Source organism: Chionomys nivalis, chromosome 6 (genome assembly GCF_950005125.1).
Source record: "Chionomys nivalis chromosome 6, mChiNiv1.1, whole genome shotgun sequence".
Taxonomy (NCBI): domain Eukaryota; kingdom Metazoa; phylum Chordata; class Mammalia; order Rodentia; family Cricetidae; genus Chionomys; species Chionomys nivalis.
Genome location: NC_080091.1, coordinates 77,835,623 through 77,859,518, shown reverse-complemented (window position 1 = coordinate 77,859,518; position 23,896 = coordinate 77,835,623). Strand labels below are relative to the sequence as shown.

At 44.3% G+C, this 23,896-nt stretch overlaps 2 protein-coding genes across 2 annotated transcripts in view; one reads left to right on the top strand and one right to left on the bottom strand.

The window, feature by feature from the left end:
* Window positions 1–1,965, bottom strand: part of Polr2b (RNA polymerase II subunit B) — a 41,704-nt gene extending 39,739 nt beyond the window's left edge. Inside the window, exon 1 of the mRNA XM_057771327.1 lies at window positions 1,811–1,965. Coding sequence (XP_057627310.1) covers window positions 1,811–1,829 — 19 coding nt within the window. The 5' untranslated portion in view covers window positions 1,830–1,965. The remainder of the gene's footprint in view (window positions 1–1,810) is intronic.
* Window positions 1,966–2,021: 56 nt separating this feature from the next.
* Noa1 (nitric oxide associated 1) lies at window positions 2,022–17,847 on the top strand. Its single transcript, XM_057771328.1, has 7 exons — window positions 2,022–3,531; window positions 4,518–4,682; window positions 5,956–6,161; window positions 7,813–7,944; window positions 13,102–13,218; window positions 15,343–15,460; window positions 17,443–17,847. Exons 1-7 carry the CDS (start codon window positions 2,385–2,387, stop codon window positions 17,637–17,639), a joined length of 2,082 nt encoding a protein of 693 aa, XP_057627311.1. The 5' UTR covers window positions 2,022–2,384; the 3' UTR covers window positions 17,640–17,847.
* The last annotated feature ends 6,049 nt before the right edge of the window (window positions 17,848–23,896 follow it).

Genomic DNA, 23,896 nt, shown 5'->3' with positions numbered 1-23,896 from the left:
TGCAAGCATGAAGACTGAGTTCAGATCTCCAGCACGCATGTAAAAAGCCAGGCACACTGGCACACACTTGTAAACACAGCACAAGGAAGGCTGGGACAGGAGGTGCACATACAGGCAAACAGGTGCACACACATTCACATTTTCTGAGACACAATCTCAATCAGTTTTAGATGTATTTCCTTTGTGTGTGTAAAAGAAAAAGGGATATAAACAAGTGAGTCAGAGTGAATAGTAGGGTTTAGGGAGTCTAGGCAATATCCCAGTTATCTAGTAGGAGTCAGATATGCAGGACAACTATATTGGAAACATAGCAGGGCATGTTAGCTCATGCCTATAATCCCAGCACACGGGAGGCTGAGGTAGGAGAATTGCCAGTAGTTCAACGCCAGCCTACAGTACATCGTCAAGACCATGTCTAAATAAACAACATTTATTCAAGTCATCCACAAGTGGACAGCAAATGCAAGCATGGAGAATGGATTAGATCACCCAGGGAGAATGTGAACAATAAATAATAAGTAAAAGAAAAAGCAATGACCCTGTCTCAAACCACCCCCAAACAAAAAACATAGGAGCATCAACAAAATCAGATTGTAATGGGTTGCACAGGTCCTGAGATGGAAACCGGAAACATTTTTAGGGCTGGTGAAATGATCCAAAGGGTAAAGAGGATTGCCACCATGCCTGAGGACCTGAGTTCAAACCATACGATATGCTTCACAGGTCTGTCCACCCACATACATACAAAATAAACAAATGTAATACAGGGTCTAAAGCCCCTACATTTCCTCCAAGTAAGAGTAATTTAAAAGAGAATATAATGATTCTGATCGACTTCCATGAGATATGAATAAAATTGAGACATTTAAGAAATTTTAAAAGTTGAAGTCTTAGCTATTGTCTCCACAAGAAAAGAAAATATGTGAGGGATGGCCAAAGTCGGGAGCTGGAATAAAATGATGTCTAAACATAGAGAAGTAAAGAGGGAGCTTTAAAAAAATAGAACACAAGGTTGGGCAGTGGGGGCTCATGCCCTTAATCCCAGCACTCAGGATGCAGAGGTAGGAGGATCTCTGGCTGAGTTCCAGGCCAGCCTGGTATAGGATACACGGAGAACACCTGTGTCGAAAAATGAAACACACACAATAACATAAAATAAAATGGGAGGGATTAGTAAGTATGCATATGAAAAGTTAAGACATGTTGTCCTTGTGAAACGGTATACATACCATCCAAGAACTGTGTCATCTCATAAGAGACTAATTGAAGACCATCTTTTTGGGGCATTTACTTAAACTGAAGAGAGTGTGAAGGAATGTCAACCCAGATATCCCTTCTTTGTCCCTAACATTCCCAGGGTATAACAATATCTAGCACGAGGACGTGGTCAAAAAAAATTGAGCTACCTCAGACTAGGAATATGGCTCAAAAGCAGAGTACGTGCAGGCCCTGGGTTCAAGCCTCTGGACCGTGGATCGAGAAAGAAAAAAAAAGAGCAAAAATGCCTAGCTATTCAATAAGTGGACTGGGATGAATAGGAAATTATCAACGTCAGAACACCCGGATGTTCACAAACACTTGCACACTATAACTATGTCGATTCTGGAAGGTGATGGCACATTGAACCGCAGGCATGCAGGCAGCCACCAAGCGGACCCGGAACGCGACCCGGTTCCCTGAGCCCACACCGCTAGCGAGCCCAGCGCCTAAGAACGGGGCTGCGGGGCTCGCGCCACGGCGGGTTGGGGTAGCAGGCTCAGACCCTGCATCCCCGCAGGCCCCCCGCCGTCCCGGCTACGCGGTCACCTACCCTCGTCGGCGTCATACATCTTGGCCGAAGGTTTCTGGACCGCTTAACTCGAATTCAATCCACAAAGCCGGAGGCGAAACCTGCAGCAGCAAACTCTAAGTAGGAGCAAGCAATTTCCGTCTCCGGCGTTCCCAGCATCCTCCGCGCCTAAGGGGCGGGGGCAGCTCCGTGAGATGTGCGCCTGCGCGATTGGCGGGGTTATGAACTGCACGAGTGCAAATTCTGGGTCTCTGGCTGCAGCTGAAGACCGCTCCTTCGGCCAGAAGTTGGATCCAGTCAATGAAAGTTTCTTGTTGCATGACTTTTCAGTGTTGTTGCACAAATGACACTTGGTTTTGGTAAAGGAGATTCATGAGAGCCAGACTCTGGGTGTGAGACGAGCCGCTCCTGCCCACCCGGCTCTAGTCCGCGCCGTCGCAGGGTGAATTCTCGAGCCTCGGAGCTTTCATCGCGAGAAATGCAGGATTAGTCACGCCGTTGGACAGTTCCCTCTCCGCTCGTCCCCGACCGACGAACTCCTCGGACGCGCGCCCGGGTGCGCGCACGAGGCCCCGCCCCCCTCCCGGCCGTCGGCATGCTGCTAGCGCGCCTGGGTTGCAGGCTGCTATGCGGGCTGCTGCGGGGCTCGGCGCCGACCGCAGCGTGCCATGGCCCCGCACGGTGGCTCCTGGGAGCGAAGTGGGCGGCCGCTTTCTCCCAGAGCCCAGTCTCCCTGGGCCGCCGGTTTCCTCCTAGCTCCACGGCGACCGAAGACTACGAGGAAGGCCCCGACACGGAGGAGCGCTTTCTGTTCCCGGAGTACGTCCCGACGGAGCCGGACCCTGAGGAGCAGCTGAGAGAGCTGCGGGAATTGCAGCAGCGGCAGCAGGATGAGGAGCGACAGAGGTTGCAGCGGCGGGAGGAGCGGCTTCAGCGGAAGCTGCGGGCAGGCCTCGGGTCTCTACAGGTCCCCGAGCTTCCTCCAGACGCCACGGTGCCGCCCAGCGGCGTCTACTGCTCTGGCTGCGGGGCCGAGCTGCATTGCCAGCACCCCAGCCTGCCCGGCTTCCTGCCGGAGGAGAAGTTCCGCGGTGCGACACAGGCGGACGGCGGCCCGGCGCGGACGGTGTGCCAACGCTGCTGGCTGCTGGTGCATCACCGACGTGCCCTGCGCCTGCGGGTGAGTCGCGAGCAGTACCTGGAGCTAGTGAGCGCGGCGCTGCGGCGCCCGGGGCCCGCCCTGGTGCTCTATATGGTGGACCTGCTCGACCTGCCGGACGCCTTGCTACCCGACCTGCCCAAGCTGGTGGGTCCCAAGCAGGTCTTCGTGCTGGGGAACAAAGTGGACCTGCTGCCCCAGGACGCTCCCGGCTACTTGCAGCGGCTGCGGAAGCGGCTGTGGGACGACTGCATCCGGGCCGGGCTCGTGGTGGCTCCTGGCCACCGAGGACCACAGAACCCTGCCGGGGATGAGCCTCAGGACAAGGAAAAGAATCGGAATCGGTCGACCAGGGTCGGCACCGTGATCAAGGACGTGCGGCTGATCAGCGCCAAAACTGGCTATGGCGTGGAAGAACTGATCTCTGCACTTCAGCGCTCCTGGCGCTACCGCGGCGACGTCTACCTAGTGGGCACCACGAACGCCGGCAAGTCCACTCTCTTTAACACACTCCTGGAGTCTGATTACTGCACCGCCAAGGGCTCCGAAGCCATCGACAGGGCCACCATCTCCCCCTGGCCAGGTGAGGCCCCATTGTTGAGAACTTAGACTTCTCTCCGGCGCCTGGTACATCTACCCTTACATGTCCATCTTGAGCTGCCTGGAGCCGTCCCTTTCAAAATCTTCTCCCCACTTTGCTCATACCTCTTGTGACAGTTGAACGCTTGGAAATTCAATGCATGTGATTTTCTAATAGAAATGTTTCTAGAGGGGCTGGGGATTAAGCTTGCTTACTAAAGTGCTTAGCTAGCAGTGCCGAAGCCTGAGTTAGTATGCAGTACCGTGTAAACGAGATGAGATGTGGTGGCAAATTCCTGTATCCTAAGCACTTGGGAGGTGGAGAAAGGAGGATTGGGAAGAGAGCAAAGTCATTCTCACCTACATAGCTGGAGGCTACGGTGAATTAGATACTTAGGCCCCGTCTACTCTAAGACCCTTCTTCACCCCTTGAATTTATTTATTCTTGGGCTGTTATATTAGACATGAAAGAGTTGATGCGGTAAGTGTGGGGAGTTCTCGAGAAGAAATGTCAGTGTTCGGAGTTAAAGAAACTGATAGCGTGGCATGGTGGTTCTGTCCAGTCATCACAACACTGGGGAGACAGAGCCTGAGGATGTGGGGTTCAAGAGCCTCTCTGAAGGAAGAAGCTAAGGGGAAACATATGTACTTGGGGAGTTCCAGTCTTAGGAATTAGCTTGACAGAAAAGTGTCCCCTTGAAACCAGAGTTTAACTCCCCTTAACTGCCCTTTGGCACTTCAAACTTAAAGCTGCCTATGACCCTGGATGTACTGGAGGATAAATGGTGAAAAGCAGGGGTAATACAGACTTGGGAAATTTGTGCTCAAATTCTGAGTTCGCCTATGAACCAGTCACTAGGCCTATTCCTTGTTTGTAAAGTGGAAATAATTATATAGTGGTTGTCATGAAGGTTAAATGAAAAAAATCAGAGGTGTTTGCTTTTCTTCTTCCACGCACCTGTTTTTGAAACCTAACTCTTGGTATTTCAGGTACTACATTAAACCTCCTGAAGTTTCCTATTTGCAACCCGACTCCTTACAGAATGTTCAGAAGACAAAGAAGGCTTAAAGAAGAGGCGACCAAAGCTGAAGAAGATCTCAGTGAGGAAGAGCAAAGTGAGCTCAATCAACTGAAAAAGCATGGTTACATGATAGGTATGCGTTGTAGCACAGATTCTAACTATTCTTAATAATAAAACCCTGAGGCAGCTATCGGGGTGAAGGCTGAAGGATCAGAGAAGCAGAGCAGCCAACCACTAGAGTTCTTACCTCTACCAGAGGGCGATCCTGAACTCAGACTGCACTGCTCCCCACCTCCCTAATGCTGGGATCCCAAGTGCTGGGATCACCTTTGTGTGAGCTGTTTCTATTTTAGACTGGATCAATTTTGTGTAGCCCAGGATGGCCTTGAACTAACAGATCCATCTGCCTCTGAGATCAAAGGTGTCTGCCACCACTGCCTAACCTCTATGGCTAGCTAGTGTGGCTAGCTCTGCACTCCGATCTTCAGGCAAGCTTTATTTGTTAAATCATAAACAAAATGTCACCACAATGCATCCTTCCTCTTTAGAAAAAAAAATCTTATTGGTTCCATAATAAAGTTGTTGGGGCTGGCCATTTTTTGCAGAAAAAGACTTTCCAGTTCTGGAATATAGGCTTTTTGTAGGAAAGGTTACTATTGCTTGGAAACCCAAACTATCAGAGGCAGTAAAGTTCTTTAGGTTGTCCATCTCCTTGATCTCTCTTCTGATTTCGTTAATGGAAAAGAAGGGATTTCTAACACCACCTAGCCTGAAACACAACTGACGTACAAGGGAATGACTCACATTATCTGTGAAAAAGAAGACACAAGTATAATCATAGCCACAGTTTCGTATTTATGCACATAGTTTTAGTGTATAAATATTTATAAGGCAAACTTAAGAAGTGTCTCCAGGGCCTGGCATGGTGATGCATGCCTCTAGTTGCAGCACTTGGGAGACAGAGGCAGGTGGATCTCTATGAATTCAAGGCCATTCTGGTCTACATAGAGAGTTCCAGGACCACCAAAGAAAGCTACATATTGAGACCCTGTCTCTGAGGTAGGGAGGTCTTCAGGGGCATCAGGTACACACCTGTAATCCCAACACTTAGGAGAGAAAAAAAAAACCTTCTCAGTTGATGGTGGTTTTGCAGCAAACCTGCTGCTCTACATGAGATCTTTTCCAAATACAGCAGCCAAGATAAATACATATATGTATATATACATGTGTGTGTGCACACGCACATGCATGTGTGTAATCTGTTGCCTATCACTATAGAAGCTGAGGAGAGAAAAATCACAAGTTTAACACCATCTTGAACTATGTACAGAGAACCCATCTCAAAAATATTTTCAGAATCAAAGCATTAAAGGAATGTCCGATAACCTTGGTTTAATTTGTTCTAGGAAGAGTTGGAAAAACATTCTCGTACTCCACAGAACAGAAGGAAGAAGTCCCCTTTGAGTTTGATGCTGACTCGTTGGCCTTTGACATGGGAAATGAGCCTGTTGTGGCTGCGCGCTCATGTACCAAACAAGTAGAGCTGACCCCAGAAGACGTGAAAGATGCCCACTGGTTTTATGATACCCCTGGGATTACAAAAGAAAACTGTGTATGTGTTTAGTTGCTTTTAGAAATATTTACTTTTAATTGTAGATGTACTGTCTTAACTGGCCAAATTAAGAAAAGGGGTGGGCTTCCATTTGAAAACTCGATTGTGGTTTCTTTATAAAAGCAATCTAAGGGTGAATCTACATGCCATCAGATTCTGGGTTTCTTTAGTTTACATCTCTGTAGGCAAACAACAATATTAACATTGTGGTTATTACCTTAGGAAGACGTGTTATAGGTTCCTATATTTTAAGGTTAGAAATAATAAATAGTACAGTAAAGCTTCCGAGTTTATGCTTGAATTCCCTTGAAAATATGTCATTCATAATGTCATATAGTTTGAGCTGAAGTGGGTTGTGACAGCTTATCAGAGCAATGACATGCGCACTCACAGAGAACTCAGCTCTTTCTTGCCTGCTCTTTACATTTTACTGAAAGTCTCCCAGTTACTTGTACCCATTGTTCTTCAAAACTGTGGAACAAACATGATATGTATTTCCTTTGACACATCTTGAAATACTCTAGGTGCTAATGGTCACGTGACCATATTTTTAGAATAGGGTTAATTCTACCTATCCTGCCGTTATCCACCCTTTTACTCAAATTACAGTGTCTCACGGTCACTTGGCTGTTGTCTAAGTAAATTTAGCCTATATCTGGCTAAGCACAGGTGCACACATTTTGCTTAGTATGATTTATTCCACTTGCATCCATTTTTTGCAAAAAAAACATAACTACATTCATTCTAGCTACTCAAGCTTCCTATGTATATTAAACCCATTTTCTTTATACATTCCTCTATTGGTAGACACCTACCTAGGTTGGTCCCATAGGCTACTGTGAATTCATTTTTTAATGAATTTTATCTTCTTTAAATCTTATCAGAATGTGTTCCTATCTTTTCTGTTTTTCTTCAGTCTCTTTAATAACGTTGATCCTGTGGTTGGAGAGATGACTTAGTGGTTGATAGTGCTTGCTGTTGGGCTGTACACATTGTTCTTCCAGAGAGGAGCCAAGTTCAATTCCCATTTCCACAACCTCCTATATCTCCAGTTCCAGGGGATCTGATGCCCTATCAAGCCAAGATGCACAGCACCGATGTTTGACAGATGTTCAAGAGAAAGAGGATCAAGTTGTGTACTTGTTCCTAAAGTAGATGGAAATACTACATAGTCCAGGCTAGCGTTAAAATTATGGCAGCCATCCTGCCTTAGCCTCCCAGAACTGAGATTTATAGGTTTGAACCATTTTGCATTTGATGCTTGTATACTTAATCCTTAGGACCTGAGATTACAATGTCCGTTATTTAAAGCTGGACACTACTGCTACCTGAATACTTGAGCATACATTTCTATTAGTGACCCAACAGTATTTTGGGGTACATAACAATTTTGACATTTGGGGGATAGTGCTGTAAAAGGAAAGTCTTATGCACCCATCATGTTGTTTCACCAGTATCTAACACACAGTTGTGAGATGGGTAGATTCATAGTTAAGTTAGAGATAATATATAATTTTACGTGTGATGAATGAACATAATCTGGTTTATTATGAAATCTGAACATTTTTTCGGTACTTAAATTTGTAAGTAAATCACAAAATATGTTAAATGAAAGTAGTCTTCTAAATAAATCTTGTCTTTTGCTTTACAGATTTTAAATCTTCTAACAGAAAAAGAAGTAGATATTGTTTTGCCAACACATTCTATTGTGCCAAGAACGTTTGTTCTCAAACCAAGAATGGTTCTATTTTTGGGTGCTATAGCCCGAATAGATTTCCTAGAGGTAAGAAAAATCTATGCTATTGAAAACTGAACAGAGGCTAGAGAGATGACTCAAAAGTTAGAGCCCTGACTGCTCTTGCAGAGGTCCTGAGTTCAATTCCCAGCAACCACATGGTGGCTCCCAACCATCTGTAATGAGATCTGGTTCCTTTTTCTGACCTGCAGGCATGCATGGAGACAGAACACTGTATATATAATAAATAAATAAATATTTTGAAAAAAGAAAGAGTAGTGAGGAAACCAGCATAGGACCAAACTAGGACCTCTAAATGTGGGTGACAGTTGTATGGCTGGGGCAGACTGTGGGGCCACTGGCAGTGAGACCAGGATTTATCCCTACTGATTGTACTGGCTTTTTGAAACCCATTCTCTTTGGAGGGATACCTTGCACAGCCTAGATATAGTGGGCAGGGCCTTGGTCCTACCTTGAAGCAATATGCTAGACTTTGTTGACTCCCCATGGGAAGCCTTACCCTCTCCAAGGAGTGGATAGGGGGAGCAGGAGGAGGGGAGTAAGTGGGAACTGGGATTGGTATTAAAATGAGAAAAGAGGATTTTTTAAAAAAAAAATAAATGAATGAATAAATAAATAGAAAGTAAAATGAACAAGAATATGTTGTGGGAGGTCCTTCCGCTGCTCCTCCAGCCAATAGCCGCTGAGATACCAGCCCATTGGGGCGTGGTCTCTTTCCCTTTAAAAAAAGCGGCTACTCTCCTCCTTGCTCTCTTTACTTCCTGCTCCGGTTCCAGGTGACTAGACTTCTTCCTAATTGCGCAGAGGGCTGTTGTCTGGGACGGTGATCTGTAAATTTTCTCCCCTTTAAATAAATACCACCCTATTAATCATAATTCCAAACTGTTGTGGGATTGTTTATGACTTAGGCCTTCAAGAATACACTTGAGGAACGCAGATACATGAAGAGATTGACAAAATATTGATATAACTAAGTCCTATCTGTTGCTTGTTTTGTTTTGTATGTATACAAATTTTTATAATAAAAACTTGGGGGCTGGAGAGATGGCTCAGAGGTTAAGAGCACTGGCTGCTCTTCCAGAGGTCCTGAGTTCAATTCCCAGCGACCACATGGTGGCTCACAACCATCTGTGCTGAGATCTGGCACCCTCCTCTGGCGTGCGGGCATACATCGAGGCAGAATGTTGTATATATAAATAAATAAATAAATCTTTAAAAAAAAAAAAAAACTTGGGGGAAAGAAGTAGGCCAAAGCCGGGTGGTGGTGGTGCACGCCTTTAATCCCAGCACTCGGGAGGCAGAGGCAGGCGGATCTCTGTGAGTTCAAGACCAGCCTGGTCTACAAGAGCTAGTTCCAGGACAGGCTCCAAAACCATAGAGAAACCCTGTCTCGAAAAACCAAAAAAAAAAAAAAAAAAAAAAGAAGTAGGCAAAAAATAGAGAACAATACTGTGATAAAAATCTATAAATTTGGTGCCAGGGAAGACAGCTCAACAGTTAAGAGTGCTTGCTACTGTATCAGAGGACCCAGTTCAGCTCCCAGCACTCACTGAGCAGCTCACCACCTATTCAGGATTCTGTGGGTATCTTTAGTCATATGAACTTAACCCCACATAAACACATATATGCATAATTTAAATTTTTAAATAAATCTAAAAGTATTTTTAATGAATTTTTTTTATTTTAATTTTTAAGAAACCCTATTTTTTAAAAAAAAAAAACAGGAAAGGACTTGATTACACCCTTAATCCCAGCACTCTGGAGGCAAAGCTGCAGATCTCAGTGAGTTTGAGGTTCAGCCTGATCTAGAATGGAGACCCTGTCTCAAAAAAATACAAAACAATTTAAAAAAAAAAAAAAAACCTACCTCTAATAGGATATTGAATCCCTTATATAACTTAGCTTTTTGTTGTTGTTGGTGGTGGTGGTGGTGGTTGGAGATTTTTATTGGTGTTGTTTGGTTGGTTTTGGCTTTTCAGGACTGGGTCTCTCTGGCAGATAGCCCCGGCAGTCCTGGAACTCACTTTGTAGACCAGGCTGGCCTCGAATTCTGGGATTAAAGACATGGGCCACCTCCACCTGGCACTATAGCTTAGCCTTTAAGATGAGATACTGTCCATTTCCTATATTGTTTCACATGGAAATGATACATATATTTAGGCCTAAGGTTAATATCCATTAAATTCTGGGGATGCCAGGGGAACTGCTCTCCACTTCTTCCAAAGTGAAAACGAAACATGAATATATTCAGTGGCATGTAACTTACTGCTCATTGCCAAGAACATTTCTTGACTTTTGTTGTGTATTCTCCAGAAACCTTGCACATGTTATTAAAGTCATGACATTAGCCGGGCGATGGTGGCGCACACCTTTAATCCCAGCACTCGGGAGGCAGAGGCAGGTGGATCTCTGTGAGTTCGAGACCAGCCTGGTCTACAAGAGCTAGTTCCGGGACAGGCTCCAAAACCACAGAGAAACCCTGTCTCAAAAAAAACCAAAAAAAAAAAAAAAAAAAGTCATGACATTAATTTTTGGGGGGGAGGGTTTTTTGTTTTTGGGTTTTTTTTGTTTTTTTTTTTTGAGACAGGGTTTCTCTGTAGCTTTGGAGCCTGTCCCTGAACTAGCTCTTGTAGACCAGGCTGGCCTCGAACTCACAGAGATCCGCCTGCCTCTGCCTCCCGAGTGCTGGGATTAAAGGCGTGCGCCACCACCGCCCGGCGACATTAACATTTTAAACCTAACTACATAATGACAATCAAAATAGGCCATTTCCTTGTTGGTGGCTTTGGTTTTTTGGGTCTTTTGTTGTTGTTGTTTTTAATTTTTTTAATAATTTATTTGACTTTATTTTATGTGGATTGTTGTGAAGGTATCAGACCCAGAAACTGGGGTTACAGATAGTTGTTAGCTGTCATATGGGTGTTGGGACTTGAACCCAGGTCCTCTGGAAGAACAGCCGGTGCTCTTAACCACTGAGCCATCTCTCCAGTCCCCATGGGTCTTTTCTTGTTGCTGCTGTTATTGGTTTCTTTTTAAAGATAGATTTACTTATTTATGTGTATGTTCCTGTATGAGTTTTTGTAACATTTGTGTGTGGGAACCCAGTGAGGCCAGAAGATACCAGATCACCCGGAGCCACAGGCACTTTGTGATGTGGATGCTGGGAGCCAAACTCAGGTCCTCTATAAGAACTGCTCCTTGCTGAGCCATCTCCCTTGGCCTTCCTGTTGTTTTTAATACTGGATATAAAACTACCAGTATTATTTTGTTAGTTTTTTAGATTATGATGTGGGAGTGATTTCTTTATAATCTGTTGCTTTCATTGGTTAATTAATAAAGAAACTGCCTAGGCCCATTTGATAGGCCAACCCTTACGTGGGTGGAGTAGACAGAACAGAATGCTGGGAGAAAGAAGCTGCGTCAGGGAGTCACCATGATTCTCTCACTCCAGACAGACGCAGGTTAAGATCTTTCCTGGTAAGCCAGCTCATGGTGCTACACAGAATATTAGAAATGGGTTAGATCAGTATGTAAGAGCTAGCCAATAAGAGGCTGAATGAAACTAATGGGCTAGGCAGTGTTCAAAAGAATACAGTTTCCATGTAGTTATTTTGGGGCATAAGCCATGCGGGCGGCCGGGTGCCGGGGACGCAGCCCCGCCGCTCTTATTACAACAAGATTATTTTGTTATTTTGGGTTTTTTGTTGTTTTTCTAAAACTGAGATTTTATTAGTTAAGGATCAGTACACAGAGATTTCCGTTCTTAGCACTTGTACCAAAACCATGAAGAACCACCACATACTTCTTTTTGAACAGTTATTGCAATGATGTTCCAGCCTCAAACTTGGCAAGCTGCCCTTCAGACATCACTTAACCCTCAAATACTCAACCCTCACTTCTGCTGACTCACAATTTTATGCCACATACAGAACACACTCACATACAGGACACACTCAAAATGTCCATGTTTCACAGCACATTACCACACTTGTTAGGAAAGGAATGCCACAACCAAATACGTTACATTCCCAACAAGGCAAGGACCCAGGAGTAGTTTTGTAGGAAACAGTTCTAGAAACATGAGACTAGATATGATTGACACAAATAATAGACACAAATGCATGACTAAGACTCCAGATTGCTTTTGGTTTGCTTTGGTTTGGTTCTGCCCAGTTTTTATTGTAGGGTGTAAAACTAGCCCTTCAGTGTTGTGCAGACCGCTGAGACAGCCGCAGCCTCTGACATCCAGCAAGTCATTTCACCTCTTAAAATCATTCACACTTTAAAAATGGATGAGCTGTGGGTTTGCCACTCCCTTTAAAGATGCTTCTGAGTCTATTTTAAAAAGTCCCATTTGCAGAATAATTGATACAAATATTCCTTTGAATTATACAAGAAGGGAGACAGGACCATGACAGACATGGTGGATGGTCAGCTGGAGGTGGCTCCATGTCTTCTGCTTTAGAGGCCAGATTCTGATCTTCTGCAGGCAGAGCTGTAGTTTCCTGGTCAGCCACTTTGCTGCCCTCTTCCCTTCGATTGGCACTTTTTTGTCTGATGATTTTTTCTCTCCCTTGGCCTTTTTCACGCATCTTGTAAGGGGTGAGTCTGATCAACAGTCCCAGGGCTCCTCCACCAGATCAGACCCTTGTGGGCTTAGGGAAGGGAGCATGAGCCCAACCCATCAGAGGCTGCCTATTTCTTTAATTTTTAAGACAGGGTCTCCATATATTGCCCAGGTTGGCCTTGAATTCCCCATATTCCTACCTCAGCCTCCTGCAGTTTGCCACCATGCATGTTTGTTTTTTTATAATATCAAGTCTGTAGAAGCCTTAGTTTTACAATTTACAGGAATTGTTAAAATGTTATTTCTGTATTATGACCTTTTTTTTAAAGACACTATTATAATTTGCATACAGTTGAAAGAGGACTTGGTTGGTTTCTGTTTTCTCCTCTTTTTGCTGTTGTTGTTTTGAGTCAGGGTCTCTTGTACCCCAGGCTGATCTTAAACTCAGTGTTGTAACTGAAGTTGTCTTTGAACTCCTGGCTCTGCCTCCCTTGCTGGGATTAGAAGGAAGCACCGCACACCTGGCTTTCCTCTCTCCTTTCTAAGGTTGTGCATCATAATGTGCGCGTTGCCAACTTGTCTGTTCTGTGAAATAACGTCTTCCTTTCTTTCTTAAGGGAGATCAATCAGCTTGGTTTACAGTTGTGGCTTCCAACTTCCTTCCTGTTCATATCACGTCCTTGGACAAGGCAGATGCTCTGTATGAGAAGCACGCAGGCCACGAGTTACTGCAGGTAAGCAGTGCAGCTTGATGGCTGTGTAGCCACAGCAGCTGATGGAGCCCGGGGTGGATAACCCGTCCGTTTGCATCAGCTAGCGCTTACCGCCCCTCATTCTCTGAGCATCCCAGTTAAAAAGCCAAACTGGGCTCTGCATGCAAAGCGTGGTTTGGTCTGAGCCAACAAAAGCCACAGCAGTGTATTTCTCTCTGTGGTGCACTGTCCACCTTAGCGACCTACATTTAAGTACTCCAGTTAGAGTTACAACAAATATAAAATGTGCTTCTCTAATCACACGGGCCACTTTCCAAGCGCCTGATAGTCACATTACTACAGAAAATTGTATTGTTCAAGATGGGCAAAAAGAAGTCACGGGAGCTGGGAGGCAGAGCACAGACCTTTAATCCCAGCATGTGGGAGGCTGAAGCAGGTGGATCCCCATGAGTTTGAGGTCATCCTGATGTACTATTGAATTCTAAAACAAAAGAAAAAGAAGTTACAGCTTTTGTCACAGTTGAGAGGATGCTGCTGGCATCTAGCGTGTGTAGGCCCCAAGTGACGCTAAACGCGATCTGCTTACGATGAAGAACAAACTAAGATCTCAGTAGTGATTGATAAGCACGGGACTGAGTAGTAAAGCTTCCCTGTGTCATTCCTAGTCCCAGACATTTGTTCTCACAGGTTTTTCTTCTTTTTCCTCTTCTAATTCTTAGACTGTGTCTTGATTGTTCTCATCTTTATTTAAAAAATAAAATGTCCTGAATATTCCTTTTCTTTACAGTCCAGCTTCCTCTTGCCTCGTGTCCCATTGCTATAGCCCTATTTGGCCCTCGTCATCCCACTGAAATTCACCAAGCCCAGTTGTCTGAAGTCTGTTTCCAGCTCATCTGAAGATAGGCCCTATGCACCATTTGGACAGTGCACACTGTATATTAAGAATTTTTGTTTGGGCTGGGGAGATGGCTCAGAACAGTACAACTGCTCTTCCAGATGATCGCAGGTCACTTTCGAGCACCCTCTTCCGGCCTCCTTGGGCAGCACCCACGTGGTGCACAGACTTACATACAAGTAAAACATAAAAAAAAAAAAAAATTAAATTTTTGTTTTGATGTTTAAAAAGCTTCTCATATAACAATGCTGACTACAGATTAGTTATGTAGCCAAGACTGGCCTTGAACTCCTGAGCTTTCTGCCTCTGCTTCTCAAGTGCAAGGATCTTAAGAATGTATCAGCAAGCGCACTAGTTAAGATATTGAAACCAGACTGCCTGGGTTCATATGTCTCCCTGACTGCACACTATACAAAGCTGTGCACTTCCTACTCCTCTCCGTGTTGTGCCTGTCTCCTGAGAAGTGGAAAAGATTTAAGTGCCGAAGGCAATCTTCATCCTTTTCTTCATGTTTTCATTTTGTTCCTTTTTTGAAGCATATAGTCCTTGGTGTCTTGAAATTTGCTATGGGGTCTAGGCTGACCTGGATCTCTGAGAGCTCTGCTTCCTGAGTGCTAAGATGAAAGACCACCATGCCTGGCTCTGTTTGCTTTTCAATTTGCTTTATTTAGTGTGCATGTGTGCGTGCTCACACTCACACCCATGTCACAAAGGACACAGAGGTCAGAGGACACAGAGGTGATGTCACTTCTCTCCTACATTTCGTTGGCACTAGGCTTGCTTCAAAAGTGCACTGAGCCATCCTGCCAGTCCGAGGACTCCTCTAAGGTCTCCCTGCATTTGAGTGATAATGACAACAGCTGTTGCAGTAATTACAGGTGCACCCAGTGGAGCGGTGTTAGTATCCATGCTCACAAAACTGAAAATGCAAAAGTTAGCCAGGTGTGTGTAACTCCAACATAAGAGAACTCCAGCTGTAGAACCATGAATATCTGGAGTTCAATCAAGGTCATCCTTGATGCTGTATCAAGTAAGAAACCACCAGCTCATTTTGTTTGAGACAGAGTCTCCCTATGAAGCCCTGACTGACCTAGTATTCAGCTGTGTAGACCAGGCTGGCCTTGAACTCAGAGAGATCCACCTCCTCTGCCTCCTCAGTGCTGGGATCAGAGTATGAGCCACCATGCCCAAACTCAGTTAACAGGGAATTTAATTTGAAATTCCAAACATTTCTTTTGTTTTATTAAAAGGTTCCAATGGGTGGAAAAGAACGAATGGCACAGTTTCCTCCTCTTGTGGCCGAAGACATTGCATTAAAAGGAGGCGGAGAGTCTGAAGCAGTAGCTGATATCAAGTTTTCCTCTGCAGGTAAAATACTACTCTTTTTGTTTTAGTTTTGCTTTTAGCTTTTTGCTTTTTCTGAGACAGGGTTTCTCTGCATAACCCTGGCTGTCCTGGAACTCAGGTTGTAGACCAGGCTGGCCACAAACTCAAGAGAGCTGCCTGCCCCTGCCTCCCAAGTGATGGAATTAAAGGTGTGTGCCACCACCACCTGGAGGTAATATACTCTGAAAACACAGAACATAGGCCACGTATGGTGACATGTGCCTAAATGCCAGCATTTGCAAGGTATTGGCTGGATCAAAGCCCATCTATTCTACATGAGACTCTGGCTCAGCAAAGCTGCCTTTGGCCCAATATCAAATATAGAAATAAAAGGCGGGGTATGGTGGCACGCCTGTGATCCCAGCATTTAAGAAGTTAAAAAAAACTAGACATGGTGGCTCACATCTATAATCCCATCAGATGAGGCAAGAGGGTTGCTTTAAGTGCAAGGCCAACCTATGTAACACAGTGAGTGCTAAGCGAGCCTGAGCTTTAGAGTAAAACCTTGCGCACGCCTTTAATCCCAGCACTCAGGAGGCAGAGGCAGGCGGATCTCTGGGAGTTCGAGACCAGCCTGGTCTACAAGAGCTAGTTCCAGGACAGGCTCCAAAACCACAGAGAAACCCTGTCTCGGGGGAAAGGGGGAGAAAAAAAAAACAAAACAAAAACCTTGCCTAACGTGCCTAACAGCTACGTGGTTAAGAGCATTTGCTGCAGCTGGGTGTGGTGTTGTACACCTTTGATCCCCACACTCAGGAGGCAGAAACAGGCAGGTCTCTGAGTTCAAGGCCAGCTAGGGCTACAGAGAAGCCCTGTCATGAAAAACAAATTTTAAAAAGAGCACCTGGTTCGTTCCCAGCACCTGCATCAGGAAGCTCACCAACTATGACTCCATTTTTTGTTTTGTTTTATTTTTAATATTTCGAGACAGGGTTTCTCTGTAGCTTTGGTGCCTGTCCTGGAACTAGCCCTTGTAGACCAGAGGTGACCTTGAACTCAGAGATCCACCTGCCTCTGCCTCCTGAGTGCTGGGATTAAAGGCATGCACCACCACCCCCAGCTCATTCTATTTTTAAGGGCTTTATTTAGTGTGTGTCAGTCCTTCTAACTTGTTGAGGCTTATTTTTACTTATTTATTTTTAAATATGCATTGGCACTTTACCTGCATGTATGTCAGTGTGAGGATGTCAAATCTTGAAGTCACAGACAGTTGTGAGCTACATGTGGCTGCTGGGAATTGAACCCGGGTCCTATAGAAGAATAATCAGTGTTCTTAACCACTGACCCATCTTTTCAGCCATATTAGCTAACCCACAAGCTTCTTAGCCAATATTCCTTTCTCTGCCTCACATTCCCCTAGAGGAATACTGGGAGATCCAGATGTGTTCCACCCTATCTTGAGATAGGGCTTCATTAGGTAGCTTATTGATTGGCTGGCCTGAAACTCTCTAGGTAGACCAGACAGACTTGAACCCACACTGATCCTCTTGCTTCTTCCTTTAAGTACTGGGATAAAGGCATACTCTGACACACCAAATCATCTATTTTAATGTGTGTTTGTGTGCACTTGAATGCAGATCCCACAGAGGCTAGAAAAGGGTAACAGATCCCCTGGATACTTCTTTCTTTTTTTCTTTTTCTTTTTTTTTTTTTTGACTTTACAAGATGGGGTTTCTCTGTGTATCAGAGCCTTGGCTATCCTGGAACTCATTTTGTAGACCAGGCTAACCTCAAACTCAGAGAAATCCACCTGCCTCTCCCTCCCAAGTGCTAGAATAAAATGCGTGTGCTAGCACTGTTTAGCTTACATCTAGCTTTTTATGAGTCTTGGGAATTGAACTGAGGTTGTCAGTCTTGCATGGCAAGTGCTTTTCCTGAGCCATCGCCTGTTGTGTATGGTTTGATTGGATTTCCTTACTGAGACGATCAATAGCAGCATTTTATGTTCTCTTGATGTCTCATAGGCTGGGTTGCAGTAACACCTTACTCTAAGGGCACACTGCATCTCCGAGGTTACACGCCTGCAGGAACTGTTCTGACCGTCCAGCCCCCTGTCCTGCCATATATCGTTAACGTCAAAGGACAACGCATCAAGAAAAGTGTGGCCTATAAAACAAAGAAGCCTTCGTCCCTGGTGTATAATCTGGTGAAGAAAAAGTGAGGCAGAACTGGATTCACACTGGATAGTAACAATAGTGAAATATGTTGAAATTTGTATTAGATATAAAAATAATAAAGATAAGTGAGGCAGAACTAAATTCATACTGGATAGTAGGAATATTGAAATGTGTTGAAATTGTATTAAATATAAAAATAAAGACACAAACACCTATCATTTTTAAAGATCTAAAGTGAACTTTGACTATTTGAGGCTATGCTTATTGATAATATATTGTTTATAAATAAAAATTATTTTTTTCTTGACTATATACACATTTGTGGCCCAAGTGTACATAAGAGGAGGCCTACTTCCTTAAGATTTTCATGGTGACCAGGTTTCATTTCTTTGATTTGGAGTTGGTGGTTGACAACTTAATCCCCCGAAATACAGTGGCTATCTTCCATGTAGTCACCCAGGGCCCTGTTAGCATCACTGTTACCAAGACAGCCAACAAAAACTACCCTTCAAAAACTAGTTCTTAGCATCCTATTTCTGCTAGCTAGGCTTTACCTCAAGTTTCCAGCCTCCCAAAATGGCACCATAAAGTGGGGAATAAGTTCAAAAGTCTGGCAGTAGTGGAGCATGCGTTTAACCCAGCACTCAGGATACAGAGGCAGGCCGATCTCTGTGATTTTAAGGGTAGCCTGGTCTACAGAGAAAGTTCAAGGACAGCCAGGGCTACACAAAGTAACCCAGTCTTGAAGAAGGAAAAAAAAATGGCCAGGGCAGTAGTGGCGCACGCCTTTAATCAGAGCACTAGGGAGGCAGGAGCAGGCAGATCTCTGAGTTCAAGGACAGCCTGGTCTACAAGAGCTAGTTCCAGGACAGGAGATACACAGAGAAACCCTGTCTAAGAAAACCATTTTAAAAGAAAAGAAAAAAAAAAAATAGGGTTGGAGAGACGGCTCAGTGGTTAAGAGCACTGACTGCTCTTCCAGAGAACCCAGGTTCAATTCCCAGTACTCACAAGTTGTAACTCCAGCTCCAGGGGACCCAATACCCATGGCAAAACATCAATGCACAAGTTCAAAATGAGGAGCTGGAGAAATGGCTCAGCTGTAAAGAGTACTTGCTCTTACACAGGATCCAGGTTCAATTCCCTGCACCCGCATGGCAGCTCACAACCATCTATCCAACTGCCTCATCCTACAGTTTGGTCTAAGAAACTGGGAATGAGAAAAGGACAAACATACAGAAGAGCTATTATCAGGTGTTGCTGCCACCATGCCTGGTACTGGCTACCACTCTTCCCTTTGGTGATGACTCTTAGCCCTCTGGAACCACAAGCCCAGACAAACCCTTCTGTAAGTTGTCTTGGTCTTGATGTTTAATTACAGTAGGAAAGTCCAGGGACCTGTGGCACAAATGCACTTGTGTTTTTAATTCACCCTGGCTGTCAGGACTTTAATGTGTAATCTCCCAGGTTCTAAATGTGTTCAAGTTCTTGGTAATACTGACTTCCTGTGGCCACCAGAGAGAAGCGGAGACCAGATGTGATCATGTGTGCCTGCTCCCTGATCAAACACTCCCCAGAAACTGGAAATGGAGGTTGGCTTCTTGGAAATGACTAGCCTGAGCGAAGCTGCTTTCCTTGCTGAGCAGGAACCCAGTGCTCAAGCAGAGGCAAGCTCTCCTGATCATTACCCATGATGCCTCTCCCCATCTTGGGGGCTGTCCTTCCAGGAGTATTGTTTCCGTATCTGTCAAAGCATAATGTTTAAACAAAAAGCACACACTGCAGACTACTGTGAATAGAACAGACAGTACGGCTACCTGCTCTAAGTGTCTTGTGTGTTTGGCCCTAATAATGCCGAGAGGAGTGTGGTATTTGAATACCCTGCGGGGATGCACCTCACCTTTCCCCTTCATATCAAAGATCAGCTAATACTCCTAAATATATCCAGATTATCTTCAGAATACCCCCTGCTTGAATCCCTATTTCAAAGGCTTCCTGTTTCTAAATATTTTAGAACTTACTTTCTAGGTAGTCTGTCCAGTAGAAGAATGCATTAGATCTTTACAGTCTCCCTGGCAGATGCAAAGACCTGTGCAATGCTAAAGTCAGGCATGAGAGTGGCTCACATGTTGTTATCCCATCCCTTGAGAGGCAAAGGCAGGAGTTCAAAACTAGCCTGTTTCAAAACAACAAAAGGTACAATGTTTAATGAGACACTGTTTGCACTCTGGCCAGATGTGGAGGCCATCAGAGAACAAATGTATTTACTGGAAAAAAGTATTACATGTCACAGTATTCAAAAGTGCAAGATTGTCAAGGTCCTGCCTAAATTTTCAGCAAGTCCATGAGAAGGGGAGTCCAGTCAATGGGTGGTGGATGGGGGTGAATTGGGAACATTTTTATGGGTTCATTGATTGGTCTTCCCTGAGAAAAAAACCACAGTAGGCTTGTTTATTAAGTACCATTTACAGTGATCTCTCTCTCTCTTTTTTTTTTTTTTTTTTTTTTTTTTTTTTTTTTTGGTTTTTCGAGACAGGGTTTCTCTGCGGTTTTGGAGCCTGTCCTGGAACTAGCTCTTGTAGACCAGGCTGGTCTCGAACTCACAGAGATCCGCTACAGTGATCTCTTGTGGAACTTTCCTTCCCACACAAAGCTGTTTCATATAGGTGGTATTATAATAATAACCCGTATGTGTTCTTTGCAATCTGTTTAAAAAAAAATAACAAGCATGAAGTGTTTTGCCTGCATGTATTTATGCAGACATAACCAAGAAGGCCAGAAGAGGGCAACTGGAATTAGTTGGAAACCTCCATGTAGGTGCTGAGAACTAAACTCAAATCCTCTGCAAGAGGAGCAAATGCTCTTAACCAGTGAGGCATCTCCCCGGTTCTTTGCTCTTATTCTTTATGATGGCACAATGAGCCATGCTTTACATATAGTCAAACTACTTTAAAGCCCGTGTAAATTACTACTCCCATTTATAAAGATAGTGGAGGGGGAGGGGATTCCAGAGAAATGGTTCAGCATTAAGAGAACTTGCTGCTCTTGCAGAAGACCCAGGTTCAATTCCCAGCCCCCACATGTGGCACAAAGGTATTTAACTGACACATGGGTGTGCTAGGTGAACCTGGGTCCCCTTTAAGAGCAAGTGCTTTTAATGTTGCACCATCTCTTCCACGCCCACCCCTTTTTATCTCCCGAGACAGGGTTTCTAGATGTTCTGAAACTCGCTTTGTACACCAGCTTGGCGTTGAACTCAAGATCCACCTGCCTCTGCCTCTCAAGTGTTGGGACTAAAGTCGTGATCACCACGGTCCAGCCCCTCTTGTTATTGTCTGTCTGCAGTCTATGCATGTGGATGTACACAACTGAAGGCCAAAAGTTAAAGTTGATTATCCTCCATCATTTCTCATTGGGGGGGGGGGGGGGATCCTCTCAAGACAGGGTTTCTCTGTAACTTTAGAGCCTGTCCTGTAACTCCTGAGAGCTGGGACTAAAGGTGTACGCCACCACCACCGCCAGGCCCAATTTCCCATTTTTTATTGTGTGTGTATGTACAGTCCCAGTGTCTATCAAAGTCAGGTTGACATGACTGATGGATGGCGGGGGCCTTTAGAAATTCTGCTACCGCATGTGAATTCTCTGAGCGTTTCAACTGCCATCTCATACAATTCTACCCTGGGCATCCAAAAGTACATACAGTGTACAAAATACCTCAGCAAAGCAGCCCAAAGCCTTAACTAGTGTCCCAGTGTGACTTCTCCGAGGCTCGCCACCTCAGATAACTTACATTGCTAGTGCTTTCTCTCCTGGCCTGATGGAACTCTTCCGTATTGCTGGAGAGCTTGCAGAGTACCACGGACAGAGCACGAGGCTGAAATCCTAACACAAAATACTGTTCAAATTAGATACATGGTACATGGGAAATGCAAAAAGTCTTGCTGGCTTGTTGGGTTTTGTTTTTCAAGACACGGTTTCTTTGTGTAACAGTTCTGGCTGTCCTGGAACATTCTGTAGACCAGAATGACCCACTCAGATCCGCCTGCCTCTGACTCCCAAGTGCTGGGACTAAAAGCGTGCGCCGCCACAGCTTGGCTAACTTGGCTTGTTTCTAATTTCATCTACCTTGTCCCATGTCACGTCTCAGTTCCACTAAGAAAAAAAACGTACTTTATTTCTAAGGAATCATTCCGGAGGCCACAAATTCATCTATAAATAACCAATACCTAATATTCCCTTTTCTCGTGATTTACTCTCAAATTACTAAATGCCATCTTTTTCTTTGACGGTTTACAAACTTCAATGCTTCTCAACTGTCCCCTCTCTAAATCATGCAAACACCTAAGCCTGGTTAACATATGGCTCTAGAGTTGCAGAAGGGAGTGGCAAGCCTCAGTCACATAACAAGGAATGCTGACCTTTTCCTTTTCAGCCCTATTACAGATAGTAGGATCTTAAAATAGCGGACTCAGTGAATACTTGTAGCTCCCCCTCCCTTCATCAGACCTTTTTAAGGGCCAAAGTCTGCTCACCTCAGGCCTGGCTACTGGAAAGGGATATGGACACTTTAGACAGCTACACTGCGTAGGAAGAAACCGCTGAGTAAAACTGAACTTGGCAGTTTCTCCCCAGCCTCTACCTCTCCAAAGACTGCACACTTGAAGAGAAGCCTTGACACACTACCCACTGCACTGCAGTATCATCCCTGGTAAAGAGAAAATGAACTAATGCTATAAAGTATTCGCCAGCATTTCCTTAGAAAACATTGTTACACAGAAGTAGCTGGCAGTCGGCTGAGCAGCACTGCGGCTCAGGCAGGTCAAAGGGTGGTGAGCTGGCTGCTCCCAAGTGCCCGTCAGGCTCCGTTCTCTTAGGGAGCATGAGTCTGGAGGCAGTTGAGGAGCCCACGCCTCTGGGCTACCCAGAAAAACAATCCTGGTCTGTCTCTAGATTAGCTGTAACAATGTTATAAATTTCCCCCATTTATCCAAAAACAACCAAACTCCCAGCTTGTGTCTCTGTAAAGCAAATTTAATTGCTTGAAGTGTCTCGGACCTAAGAGATCTGCAGATGAAAGCATATGTAAAACTGCAGTCCTCCAGCTCAGACGTGAATGAATGCACTCTCTGTTCAGGGTCAGCCGCAGTCAGAGTGCACTAGCGCTAAGGAGGTCTTCATGAAACTAGCCCCTCTCTCACTGTGAAGGTGTAATGACGTCACTAACACCAGTGTCACTCCCAACCCAAAAACCACCAAAAGCCTACTCACTATGCCTGCTAGCCACTATTGTCTTCCCAGCTAGCCTTAGAAATTTTAAATTTACTGTACTGGAGACATAGCTCAGCGATGGAGTCATTTGTGCCTACAAGGTCTGTGTTTGATCCTCAGCACTGGAAGGAAAAGGAAAGAAAAATCAAGGTATAATGTACTTGCAGTTATAGAAAAAAGTTGATCTTGGCTTCGATACACCAATAATAAACAAAGGCCTGGTGTTTTTAGAACTTTATTTCAATGTAACTATATGCATAAGAGATACACTCATATTGGTTAATAGAATGCAATTATGTTTAACTTATCCTACACAATCTTGACCAGAAACTTGGTACATGGTTTACAATTAAAAAAAAAAAAAGAAAAGAAAATGAAAACTGCATTTCTGGTTTATTTCTATCTATTACAAATGTATAAAAGATTCTCCATCAAACGCTGCTGAAGGCAGCAGAACCTTGAGAAATACACCTTTGGTTTGCCTCAGAAAAGTAACACATATTGCACTGTAAAGGTTTATAAAATTGGCGCAAAACATTGTTGTAATGTTACAATACCAGTTTTAGGGGTTCAGTAACATGGACAGCCTAAGGGATACATGCAGAACTGTAAAAGCCATCTCACTTAGCCAGCCGTGTACATAGACTGTAAACCTAACACATCCAGAGCATTTCTGAACTTTATCTATTGAGGTCAACCAGGAAACCGTAGAATATAGCTTGATTTTTGGGAAAAAAAAAAAATTTCTTCAGCCCACAAGAAACAGTATACCAACAGGCTAAGTGTTCTTTTTGCTGTCAACATTCATAGAGTGAACTGCTTGAGGTCAACTTGGGTTTTAATTTGCATTAGCGCTTACATGCAAAGTGGTCCAAGTGTTACCTCAAGACTTTAAAAGTAAAGTAACTCTAAAAGTAAAATGGCCCTTCTTGAAAGACTAAAGACATCCAGCCAACGTTGTAAAAATACCATCAAAACAATGTATCCTCTTTTATGAATTACGCCTCAATTAAAAAAAAAAGCCCCAAATAAG